At 38.2% G+C, this 13,828-nt stretch overlaps 1 protein-coding gene across 1 annotated transcript in view; it reads left to right on the top strand.

Annotated features, from left to right (window-relative positions):
* The window catches only part of BCL2 (BCL2 apoptosis regulator), a 155,838-nt gene extending 148,075 nt beyond the window's left edge, over positions 1-7,763 (top strand). The window contains exon 3 of the mRNA XM_069958118.1: positions 493-7,763. Within this exon, the coding sequence (XP_069814219.1) occupies positions 493-627 (135 nt within the window). The 3' untranslated portion in view covers positions 628-7,763. The remainder of the gene's footprint in view (positions 1-492) is intronic.
* Positions 7,764-13,828: the final 6,065 nt, after the last annotated feature.

The raw sequence follows: 13,828 nt of genomic DNA on the forward strand, positions 1-13,828 counted from the left end.
GAAAGGTTAAAGGTGGAGGTCTAGGTACAAATACTCCACCAATCACTGAAACAAAAGGACAGTACAGCCTAAACATGAATGCTTCGCCCCTTTGGTTGTGAAGGGACGGACTTGTCCCAGCAGTCACAGTCCCCTCAGCCAATCACTGACTGAGACAAGGCAGTGCTGCAGCCAATGATTGGCTGAGCAAGCTTTCACTGCCAGGACAAGTCTGTCTGGAACGTTCAGCAGTTTATAAAAAGTTTTAAGGCCCTGGCTGCATGATTATCAAGCAGTGAAGTATGCTTTGTAAATGACCACTGATCTAGGAGATGGCCATCTGATACAGCTTTTAGTAGATTATAGGCTTATAAAGGTCTATACCCAACTGACCCCACCCTCTTAACAGAAGCTCAAGGGCATAGCATTCCCCTGTGCTGATTATATTTATGGATTATTAATACATTCATATGGTTCTTTGTAATAATTTATTGTCATATGCTTATCTTTTAGGAGACTTTCGTTGAACTATACGGCAACAGTGTTCGACCTCCATTTGACCCAATGTGGCCCTCCATCAAAACCATCCTAAGTATTGCTGTTATCGGAGCCTGCATCACTTTAGGAGCCTACCTGGGAAACAAGTGATCATCTTTGAGGGCATTCGTCTAGTATGATCACCACAAAAAGGGACAGATCTGTATGGCTAAAGGACCAACTGTCATATCAGCTTTAACTGCCAAAGGAGGTTTATTTCTTCATTCTAGAGTTGTTTCTTTTCTATAGAGGATTTATTTATTAAAGTTCTTTGGATTTTGAGCTATGCTTCCCACCATTCTGACCATTACATGCTTACAAAGTTTTTTTTTTTTTTGCAAAGTTACTGTCTCACCCAACATTGCATTGTTGCCTCCATGTATTGTGTTTGGTTGCCTGATTATTGGTTTACCGACCACCATTTAAATTACTATATTTTGTCTTGTACTAGAATTTCTAACTTATTTTAAAGATCTTCCCAGTATTTATAGTGAACCATATAGGTTAAATGTGGCTTCCAAGCTTCTTTATAGTAATATTATTTTCAGTACCGTTTGGCAGTCATAGATGAGAAGAGAGAATCAACAGTGACACATCTTTGTGTTCATGTAGAATTCTGTAGTATTAAGTTGATTCTCTGGAATATACTGCCATCTTAGTCATCTCTTAGCACCTCGTGCCTAACTAGTTAGAATTTCCAATAAATGAGTAAATAGAAATTTGGCACTATTCAGGGCATAGACAGTACATTACTAATACTACTGGGTTTGTTCCACAGCCTGGATTTTGAACAGTAGCATGGAATAAAGTATACAGTGTCTTGCTGAGCACACATAACAGTTGGTCTGATAATAATAAGATCATAACTTGGCTCCTGCTAATGCTTCTTATTCTGTGGGCTACCCATGCTTGTGGCACAATTAGACAGTTACCTTTTTGCCTGTCTCTCAGCAGGGATGTAACTATAAGGCTTGCAGAGGGTATAGTTGCCCCCAGGCCCTGGAGCCTGAGGGTGCCTGTTAGGTCTCTTTTTCCTATATGAGGAGATCAGTACTAAAAAAAAAAGGATGCATTATAGTTGCAGTCCCTGTTACAGACTTTCCATTGAGGCCCCTTATCTTGAAGTTACGCTTCTGTCTCTATGGTAAGGGTGAGGAATACTATGCTGCATGTGGGACCAGTTTATATTTTGGCTAAGCGAATGTGATCTGGCAACCAAACAATGATAAGGCTCTCTAGCTCACTTACTTTCATATGAAAAAATGTAATTCCAGCTTATATTATGCTATAAAAATGACATTTCTGCTTTATATTTGCTTGGTTAGAACTACTGTTACTTTAAGTTGCTAAATAACCGAATGTTGCAACTGAAATGCAATACATTGTAATACAGATCCAGATGTAATGGTTCTGTCTGAGAATAGCTAGCTAGCTATACATACTATAACTGCACTTTATGCATTAAAGGGGCACTATCATAAAGCAGTGTAAATGACTGATCTTAGTTAAGGGTTTTAGTGAGAAAATATAGCACCTACCAATTTTAAACAGATTACCAATGCACAAATAGTGATTTTACTGTCAAGGTGAATCTTCAAGATCTTGTATGGGATATTTAGTATCTCACTTCTAATGAATTATTGATAAAACTGAGCAGCAAGGGATCTTCATGTAATTGCACATAAATTCATTAGATGGAAGTTAAGAAAATGGAACAAAAGATATTGGAAAGTCAGATGCCGTTGGTGTGCTGGACATATTGTAGAAACCATTGAGGTTGGTGCTTCCAATAAAAAGGGAAACTTAATAAGTAAGCCAACAATGTATCATGTATCATTACAAAACTGGTCCTCAGGAAACCTGTTATCACTTTAATGCTGCCTGAAACATGAGGGTGTGGGGGGGGTCCCACTGCCTATAATTGATAGATCTGTCTCTGGGTATAGGCAAAAAGCTATCAATCAAGGCTGGAAGGACAGGCAGAAGCCACCGGGGAATACTCAAATGGCTCATGGTTCAGCCAGCTTGAAAGTGATGACAGGTTCCTTTAATCATATTGTCCTGAATCCTAATGAAATATGTTAAAAAATGTCTTCTTGTTTCACTGTAAGACTTTTCTCTCCTCACAACCCTAACGTAGAATCATTCTGTGTCTTTAAGGCAAACGTAAAGTCCCACCCATTTGACCTTTCTCTCAGTTGTAGTTATTTTTGTAGTTATTTGTTTCTATGTCCCTTCATGGAAGCCCTTTAAAGTGGTTGTTTGATTACAAAATGATTAAAGGTAGGCCTCCATTTAGAACCCTAGTTTGTTGGCTAGGCCGGAAACACCTTAAAGGAAACCTTGTTTTTACAACCTAACCTTATATTGACATGCTTAGTCATGATAGTGCCTCTTTAAATAAAATGTCTAATAGTGCAATTTGTATGTTCCTGTAAACTACGGTACAGTACATTTAAAGGCTTGTACTCTGTGTTATGCCTATAGATCTCAGTGCATGCAAGCCTTGAAGATTAGTTTTTTGAAATAACTTAATTCTATGCTCCACAGTACACATACGGTATACATGTCCTAAAAGTGAACTGTATGTATTCATGTGGTTTCTAAGGATTAACGCAAACTAGGTCACAACAAGTTCTGAAATAAATGTTAATGAAAAAATAATATAGCTCATTTAACGGCATTGTATGAAGAAGAAAAAGTGGAACTAAACCGTATTGACCAATCAAATACAGTCCTGGTATTTTTTATTTTTTGCCAGGCTTGCACTAGACAGGTCAATGCTACTGCTGATTGGTTGTTCTGGTTTGCTGCAAACTTTGTACCCTAGTGTAATGTTGTTAAGTTTGCTGTACTGTGTTTTCTTCTGTTTTCATATTTGTAACATGTAGAAAAACAATTGTGCAATGGGGCAGACCAGATATGCAGACAATAGTTGTCTCTATGCGTTGACCCTTCGAAGTTAGAGACAACAATTACGTCTAATATCTTGTCCCTTTTAGAGTCCTGTCCTAATAGAAGCCCTTACTTATTTTACTCTGAAGCATACTATTTTTTATTTCTAAAACTAGTAAACATATATATTTTTTTAAGAAAAGAAACATATTTTTGTTATAAGTCTTTAGTTGTGACCTTCTTAGTAGTAGGGTCTAAATAGCTTTCATTTATGGAATTCTGAAGTCAAACTAGTTGACATTAGCATTCACTAGAACGATATTACTATATTTTCAGCCTAACTCCATCTCTTATACGAATAGAATGTATTCACCTGCAAGAGAGAATTAACCAAAAATGAAAACAAAGCAATAAGGATGAGTAACTAGAAGACGTACTTGGATAAGCTGACCGTGTACATTTCATTTATTGTTACTCCTAGAACTGGGTAAACCAGCAGCTTATAGAAGTGTGTACTGGTTACCTATATTGTATTCTTTTCTGTGTACTATGGAGAACTTGAAAACCACCAATGGTTCATTCTAAAAAGGTGTTGTGTGATCTATCTGATTAAATAAACAATAGATTGACACAGATTTACGTGTGCATGACCAAACACCACGTAAAGTATCCTTGTTGTATTTTTATGTTATACTAACGATAACCACAGGTAAGAACGGGGCTGTTGATTCAATGTTTGTGCATGCAATCTCTGTACTATGTAGTAGCCAATGTTCCCATGGTTCTGAAGAGACAGGTTGGCATGCAGTAGTGAAGAGAGCACTATAACTTTATGTACCACACAGCCCCTAACAAGCATGTACTAATGTTGTGATGGTGTTGGCATTGTAAGTATAGCAAACTAGAAATGTAATGGACCTTGTTTTAGCTGTGTAGAAGAAATGCTGCTTCCTACCCGTGTACATCTCAGCGTTTTATTGCTTTTGATTGTTCCAACGATTCATTAAGTGTATTACATTTGTTTTTTATTGTAACTTTTGTTTTTTTCGTTTTTTAATTTTCTATATTGTAATGAACGTGGTGTGTCGAGAAGGTATGAAACTTAAGTGTAAATACTGTTGGTCCAGATCAGTGTGTTTTTAGTTTTTACTGTTAAGAGAAAGACAGAAAAGATAGGGAATGTTAGTAATCATTTTGATTGTAGCTTTCTGCAGGTCTTACATATTGATAAATCTGTAACCACAACCCACACACTGGTGCTTATCCCCATTTGTGCCACAATGAATATTAATCCTTTGACTGTGTTGGTGTGAAGGTATATCTAGTGGTTCGTTTCCATCCACTTAACTTGTCATTGGCTGGATGTTAAGTTTTTGAGGTGTACCCAGGTTGCGCTCCATGGTAAGCTGGCTATGTAACACATTAAGAGGCCATAAAAGATGTGAGATCATTTGTGTATTTTTAAGCATATTGGTCTGCGTAAACTGATAAATCTTTATTTAAAGTCAATATCAGTTCAAACTCCCTTTTGTTTTGAAGTGTACCTGTCTTGACGATCAGCTGCTGGATCAGCTGTGATTTCCTCTCTTTATCCAGAAGTTTAAGCCTTCATGGATTCGAACATGCAGCAAGGCCCTAGTGCGTTCAACCCCCATTGAAGTCTCATTGCATGTTTGTATGCAAGGAGACCTGAAATTCTGGATTAGGAGAGAAAATTACCACTGTTCCGACAAAAGGCCATCATGACAGGTACACTTTAAGAGTATGTTTTCTAGCAAGGTGTAGGGCTGAAGAAGGTTTCATAATAGAAGTTGCCCATTGACAAAAACACACTGGTAGATCTATAGTGAAAAAGGCTTTTCTCCCCTACTTCCATATAAATGGGGGAAGGGATGGGGGGTTAGGATTGCAGACGGACAGATGTTTGTTCACCCAACAGCTATCTTGTGTCTTTTGTGTACCTACACAAACAAGATCAACTACCAAATCTGTTCTCAGGATGAAGGGTTTTTCAGTTTAGGTCTAAGAGGGTAACATGAACTGGCATATTCATCCTTTGAAAATGTAATTCCAGTTTAAGTGGCAATTTTAATAATTTAGTAGCGAGAAAAAATTCAGTTCTCGTTCCGTCTACTGATGCAAGAGCATCATACCCCTACCATGAACACAATTCAAATTGGCTCTCACTTGGCTGGCACTCCCTGTCTGAGGTTGTAGCGTGTGTTTACGACATTCTTGAGGGACCGGAATCTTGGCGGCTTGCTCACATCAGTGTCTGTTAACTTAAGAGTTATTTATCTTTCAGTGATTTCAGTATCAGAGTATTCTTTATTTTGTTACATTTTATATACTGTAGCTAAAGATTAGTCAATTGTGCTGCTAAACTGCCAATATAATTTGAATTTATATTGATGTATATTTTTGGAGGACAGCTTAATAAAGCTGCCCACATTGGTTATTATGAAGTATATGGCTTTCTTGTCACACATGCAAGATAGTCATCATGTTCAGGCATTATCCTGGTCATTATCTCGATAACAATATCTTCATGAACTATACATACATTGTAAACTTTTATTTCCCAGCACCCCTTTGCATGTTTAAATAATTCTCTGTTTTAGGCATCCTTCTTTTAAAAAGCCGGTCTCCCTGATAACAGATGATCGCTTGGGTTCCCCTTAATAAACCACCGGGGTTACACCCAGCAGGATCACAATAGAAATGCTCATATTCATTAATGGCCTGCTAAAGAAACAAATCACCTGTGAAATTTAGAGGGCCCACTAATCGGATCTGCATGTATTTTTATATACATGCACTACAGGGGAACTAGAAAGGGGTTGTCCAGTCTAAACACACAAGGGCTAGTGTAATGTTATTTTGTGCAGGTATTCATGTAATAAACCATCATTCCATCTTTTGAAATCCTGTATGCAGAAGGCATTTAAAATATAAGGCACATGCAGAAGTATTTGCTTCTACTGCTGTCCTCTGTAAAAAAAAAAAATCTATCAATGGACTGAACAGCAATTGATAACTCATTCTCCAATAGATTTCCAATGTTTATTGCTTACAGTTTTAATATCTTGACACCTGCCTTGAAGTAACTTCATGAATAATCAATAATGTAGAGGCAGTATTAAAACAAGGGCTCCTGGCAGCCTGTATATGGTTTGTACATAGAGCAGATGCACACATTGGAATTAGTCTAGGGCAGCCATAAGTGAGCACACATCCATCTGCTAGGTGTTGGGTATATAGAAGCTGTCCTAGTAACATTTCATCATTTTTATGCTGAATGTGGATTCTAGCAACTGGCTGTCTAATAGTGAATAAGATGAAAGTGTCATTCCATCCTGCCAGACTCTCTCCATCCACCATCAGTCAGCAAGCACATTCTCTGATCACGCACACTCAGCATTCTTGCTATACATGAGATAATGACAATCCAGGTGTGCTGTTAAGCCTGAACAATGTTTTCTGTGCAGTCATAAGCCTCACCGCATGGGCAGGTTGCCTTTCTTAATACAATGTAGCTGACTTGTAATTTCCTATATATGTATAATATAATGCTATTATCCCAGTCTAATTTTTGGGTTTATTTAACTTCTTATATCAATTCTTAGTAATTTAATACTCACTTGCTTTCCCTAGCTTTGAATTATGGCAGCGTGTAAGGGATCATATTGTCCTCTCTTTGTAAAATGTTCATTTTATATCACGTGAACATTGTATTCAATGTAACTTCATTGGTACATCATAGACTACCTGCTGTCTAAACTATTCTTTCAAGGAAACATAATGGTGAACTTTATTTTTAAACTGACAAAGGTACAGTACAAGCCTAAGCTGGCATTGATGTATCGCCATTATACCTCTTGTCAATCTTACTATATAGACGCCCAATACTAGCTCTCAATCTGGGAGATAAAATTGTGTTAATGCTTTTATTTTGTAGACGATGAAGCAGAAATGTATGCACCTACCAGCTGAATCTTAACTGTTATTTATAATCTGTCCAGTATTACTCTGGAATAGTAACCAGCCAAAGAGACACTTTTTCATTCATCAGCAATGGAAATGGTCTCTGAGCCTGCACGCTAAGCATGTACCAGGTGGATGTGGAGAGTGGAAAATAAACATAATATACAAACATAAATGATAACCAAACCTTTCTTCTGGTAGACACTATCTATAACATCAACAATAGCTGGCATATAGTGCTTTCTAATGGCTTTTTTAAAAACCTGACAAAAATAGAAATAAATGTTATTATTAGAGAAGAGCGAACCTGGAGCATGCTCGAGTCGATCCGAACCCAAACTTTCGGCATTTGATTAGCGGTGGCTGCTCAAGTTGGATAAAACCCTAAGGCTATGTGGAAATCATGGATATAGTCACTGGCTGTATCCATGTTTTCCAGACAACCTTAGAGCTTTATCCAAGTTCAGCAGCCCCCGCTAATCAAATGACAAACGTTTGGGTTTGGATCGACTCGAACTCGAACCCGGTTCGCTCATCTCTAGTTATTATGTTATGTTAGTTATTTTTCAATTCAGACTTCTACAGCTATATGTTTACTACTTCTGAAAAACAACATCTGAAAATCCGGACTACAATTAAAAGAATTATACACACAAAAAACCATGGGCGTAACCATCATAAATTTAGTACTATTTATTCCTAATTCGATAAAAGCATGATGTACAATAAAAATTCATTTGAAAAAAAAACAAAATGTTACAAAAATGACCATATAAAATATGGATAATGACCATCAACTATTCCAAACTATCATATACTGTAGGTTATTGATGCAGGATAATCTATATTGCACTCTACGGCTACTGTATGTTCACACTACATTTAACAGTGTCCTTTGCATAGCCACGGACTGCATTTAGCGGCTTCCTGCAGCCGATACCTCTGTATCGGCTGCAGGAACGCCTTTTTTTTTACGATTGATTTGTGGGCATCGTCAGGTGTGCACGCAAATCAATTAGCCATTTCTTTCAATGTAAAGTGCGGCGGCCGCCGCTGCCGCACATTGCATTATGTGATTGCCTATTATTTCCGGACACTATTCATTGAACAGGCATTCAGAAATAATAGGCAGGTACATTATTTTAACGCCTGTTCTGAAGAACGGGCGTTCACATAATGCTGTGTGACCACAGCGGGTGGCAGTGCATTAACTTCAATGCAATGCCTCCCCTGCAGTGAAAAACGGACGCTGATTCCATTGCAATCAGCATCCATTCTTTACATAAAAGTTACGTTGTGTAAACATAGCCTACCACTTTTCTGCTAGTGTGAATGTCTCTCTTATCCAAACTATATCTGGCTTAAATCTGCCATTGACTTTCACACAAACAACATGAAAATGCAAAGAAATATATAATAATTTACCTATTTGTCACACAACTGTGTACCTAGTGATCCAGCACTGCCTAGTATTCCCATTCACCTTCCTGATGTGTCTGTGCTATTATTATGACGTCTGAGCCAGGATTACATAGGACCACCAGGTGATTCCCCTCCAGAGCTGGTACATGTTTGAGCCTGTGCATTAAAGTTACTGTAAGTCACCTTCTAAGCGTGTGCACATAGCAAAGATCATGTTTCAAAGAAAAATCAATTGCACAAATTGCCTTTCTGCTTCATTGTTTCTTATGTTATTGAGTACCCATGTTTAATATGTTCATGACACCAGAACTGGCTGTATGTTTGTAGGGGGAAAAAACAAGATCATGTTTAATTTTAACCATGCTTATTATAGTAAGTTATTAAAAGGATAACATTTGCAATGCAAACTGAAGAGCAGGTGGAGAAATATCGGAATAAATAACCCACTCCCCTTTCAGAGCCAGTGCCTTTATCAGGTTGTGTGCCTTACATGAACAGTCTTAAAGAAAGGAGAAAAACTGTCACACTTTACAGGGGAAGGAATATGCAGGTTCAAGTGTATGCAAAGTAACCAGATCTGTAGTCCTTGTATAATGTATTGTCGTCACTAACATACTATAACAGCATTCTATTATCACTCATAGCTCTGTGTGTGTGTGTACATATTTATATCATTTTGTAATGTATGTGTAATGTAGCTTTTGTTTGCATCTTAACTGTAAAGCCAGATTTTGCTGTATGAAAATGTATGACATTATAAGCTTTGCGACTTTTAAGTAGCAATATGTAGATTTTGTTTTGAGTACACTGTCAGTTTAAAATTGAGAAATATTTCATTAAAATTGTGTTTGATCACACTACTGAGTATGTCATTTCTTTTTATCATTTTAGATCAATTACACAGTTTTTGGTAACATATTCTAAATTTAGTAACATTGTAAAGTTATGTTAACAGGGGCATGTACTCAATTTTTCTTCTCTGTTTTAGTTCTGGGGACAAACCCTCTAAATCCTTTGATAGTATACCACATGAACAGCTAAAAGCAACACAAAATAGTATGGAATAGTAATGATAGAAAGCTGGGAAACTGTGACAAAAAACATTGGAACCTGTCATAAAGATTTACCCCAAACCTGCTACAGGAACAGCGTCCTGTCATAGTTTCCAAACTTAGTGTTAGGAGTGTTATTATGATAATAAAAAGGTATATTCCTTACTTGCACATTATACTAATGAGGAAATGCTGCCGATAAAATGTTGTTGCCCTAATCCCACCCAGCTGGGCTTTATTGGCAATGCCATCTCATAGCTGTCATACCTGCCATTAAAAATAACTTTTGACATGGTATAAGACATGTCAAACGTTATTGCTTACAGTGGGTCTCACTGCTGAGACCTACAGTGATCAGGAAATATAGCCAGGAAGAGAGCACAGTGGCCATGCAATCCACTTTCCAGCTATATCTTCTGATTGGCTAATTAAGACAATGTCTATATAGTCGGAATTAGCGCGTGACTGGGTAGTCAATGGCATGGCCACTGCGCTCTCTCCCTAGCTATATCTCCTGATCACAGCAGGTTTCAGCAGTGAGGCCTGGTGTGAGCAATGACTCTTAACATGCCTGGTGACCTGTCAAAAGTTATTTTTAATGGTAGTTAATCTTTAAGCCTGGCTGGTGGGAATTAGGTTTCAGACAACCTGTCTTCTATCAGCAGCATCTCTGTCATTTTGAAATAATACAGCCTATAGTGTGAACAATACAATATATGATACAATTATTTGTGCAACTAAAACAGCTTGTGAGAGGAGAGAACATTGTAGATTTAGTATTTACTAATGGGGATCGGGTTTCTGAAGTTAGAGTGGAAGAAAATTTAGGTTCTAGTGACCACCAGTGTCTATGGTTTGACGTACAAACTGATTGCGTCCAATCCCATACTCAAGAGTACTGGATTTTAGGAAGACAGATTTTAAGAAAATGGGGAGTGTTTAGATAAAGAATTAAGAGGGTGGGATAAAACATCGGGAGCGAGCACTCAGTGGGCAGAATTAAAAAATGCCATATTAAAGGTAACTAGACTATGTACGAGAAGTTAGCAAAAGTAAAAGGAAGAAGAATCCATTATGGTTTACTAGAGAGGTTAAGGCCATTGTAAAGGGAAAAAGGCAGTGTATAGGAAGTATAAGGCGACTGGGAATGAAGCTGACAGAGAGACGTATAAAAGTATACAGAAGGAGGCAAAGCAGATTATAAATGCTGCTAAAGCCTCAAAAGAAGAAGAAATGGCAACATCTGTTAAGGAGGGGAATAAAACCTTCAGATATATAAGTGACAGAAAGAAGAAGAATGGCTGCAGCATTACTAAAATAAGTAATGGGGAGAATACGTTTATTGATGGAGATAAGGCGGTCGCTGACTATTTGAATAGTTACTTCTGCTCAGTGTTTTCAGAAGGAGGCCTTCACAATCACAGGATGGTTGGACACAGCATTGCCTCCAGTTATATGGGTTCAGCTCCAGTATTTTCAGAGGCTGAAGTTGCAGAGGAACTTGCCTGCTTAAAGCTGGATGAGGCGATGGGTCCAGATGGCGTCCATCCCAGGGTTCTTAAAGAACTCGGATCTGTGATTGTTGCCCCCCTGACAGATCTGTATAACCAATCCCTGTTAACAGGAGATGTCCCCGATGATTGGAGAATGGCCAATGTTATACCAATCCACAAGAAGGGGAGTAGAGAAGAGCCCAGTAACTACAGGCCAGTGAGCTTAACATCTGTAGTAGTAAAAATGATGGAAACTCTTCTAAAAAAGAAGACAATGGATCACCTAAGAATCAACAATTTGTTGGATCCAAACCAGCATGGCTATAATGAGGGCCGATCATGTCAGACTAATCTCATTGATTTCTTTGATTATGCCACAAAAGTGCTGGATGAAGGTGGTGCTGTGGATATTGACCACTTCTGGACTTCAGAAAAGCTTTTGATACAATTCCCCATAAAGAGCTGATAGAGAAGTTGGAGAAAATTGTACTTAATCCCTGGATAGTTCAGTGGATTTGTGGTTGGCTGAAGGATAGAAATCAGAGGGTTGTTGTTAATGGTGTATATTCCGAGCAGAGACTGGTTACAAGTGGTGTGCCACAAGGGTCTGTTCTGGGTCCTATTCTTTTTAATATGTCTGTAAGTGACATAGGAGAAGGTTTGGTAGGTAAAGTTTTTGTCTGTTTACTGACGACACAAAAGTGTCCATAAGTGGTCCAAACAGTGGAAATTGAAGTTCAACGTTTCCAAATGTAAAATAATGCACTTGGGGAGGAGGAATTCTCTATCAGAGTATCACATTGGCAGTACTGTGTTGGAAAAGACTTCAGAAGAGAAGGATTTAGGGGTAGTGTTTTATGACAGCCTTAAAATGAGTCACCAGTGCAACCAGGCGGTGGGGAAAGCAAATCGTATGCTGGGGTGTATAGCTAGAGGTATAACCAGTAGGAAGAAGGAGATTGTGATCCCGCTGTATAGAGCTCTGGTGAGGCCACATCTGGAATACTGTGTCCAGTTCTGGAGACCACATCTAAAAAAGGACATTGTTAAAATAGAACAGGTCCAAAGACGGGCTACAAAAATGGTGGAGGGTGTGAGGCATAAACCATATCAGGGAAGACTTAATGATTTGAATCTGTATAGTCTGGAGGAAAGAAGGGTAAGGGGGGACATGATTGAAACCTTTAAGTATGTTAAAGGAATAAAAAGGTTCAAGCGGGGAGTGTTTTTAGTAAAAAAGTGAGCTCAAGAACAAGAGGACACAGTGAGAGGTTAGTTGGGGGAAAGATCAGAAGCAATGTGAGAAAATATTATTTTACTGAAAGAGTAGTAGATACCTGGAACAAACTTCCAGCAGAGGTGGTTGGTAAATCTACAATAACATAATTTAAACACGCCTGGGATAAACATACATCTATCCTAAGATAATAAGAAAGAAAATACTAAAAGGGCAGACTAGATGGACCCAGTGGTCTTTTTCTGCCGACAATCTTCTATGTTTCTATGTTTCTAACTTTGAACTAGCAGTATATCACTTACTGTAGGTACTGTAGTAGGTTTTAGGGTTCAAAAACTTTTTGACAGGTCCCTTTTAATATACACACAGTTTTGCTTCCGGCAAATATTTTTTAAAGGCAAAAATACGACTGTATTTTGATCATTTGAGCCATAAAGAGCAAGATTTTTATTTACTGTGGTAATTATCAAAATACAGCCGTATTTTTGCCTCAGAAAATGTTCTGTGAACATAGCCCCAAATGTTAATAAATTAGCCTAGAATTGCCTTTGTAGATCCATTTTCAAATAGTCCTTAAAGGGAAACTCCAGGTAGAGGTTAAAAAAAATTAAACTTCTGCAGAAGCATAACGCATTACTTACCTGTCTATTCCAGTTTTGAAACTACCAAAAATCCATTTGTTTGGGGGGGGGGGGTGTTTTGTATTGTGTTTCTGTCCTGCCTGGCTGCCTGATTGAGCAGTTCCCAGAATGCAATGCTTTCCCTCAGCTGATCATCACAGTCCCCCACCCATCACCAATCAGTAAAATTGGTGCAGCAGCTGCTTCTGGCCGGTCAGAGATGGTGAATCACTCAGATGATTGGGGGATCCAGCCACGCCTCCTGTGACATCACGCCCTGCCCCCTGTCTGCATCATCAGCCTGTCCTCAGCAAACACACACAATGTGAGACAGAGACATAGAATATTTGTCTCTTAAGGGGGGAGAGTAGAAGTAGCAGGAGACAATGTGAATTGGCAAAAGTCTGTCTTTTGATGTATGGTAATGTATTCTTCGGAAAGATATGTTCTGTTGGTTTGTATTGAAATAAAACGTCAAGATCAGATTATTTAGGCTTTTCTTAACTTTTCAATACATTGCCATTCCATTAAGACCAATCACTGCTGCATTGCTGTATAGGTTTTCTACTTATATACATGAGGAAATGTGAACTCGTTGTCAAAAGACAT

The sequence above is a fragment of the Dendropsophus ebraccatus genome, chromosome 2 (genome assembly GCF_027789765.1).
Source record: "Dendropsophus ebraccatus isolate aDenEbr1 chromosome 2, aDenEbr1.pat, whole genome shotgun sequence".
NCBI classification, from domain to species: domain Eukaryota; kingdom Metazoa; phylum Chordata; class Amphibia; order Anura; family Hylidae; genus Dendropsophus; species Dendropsophus ebraccatus.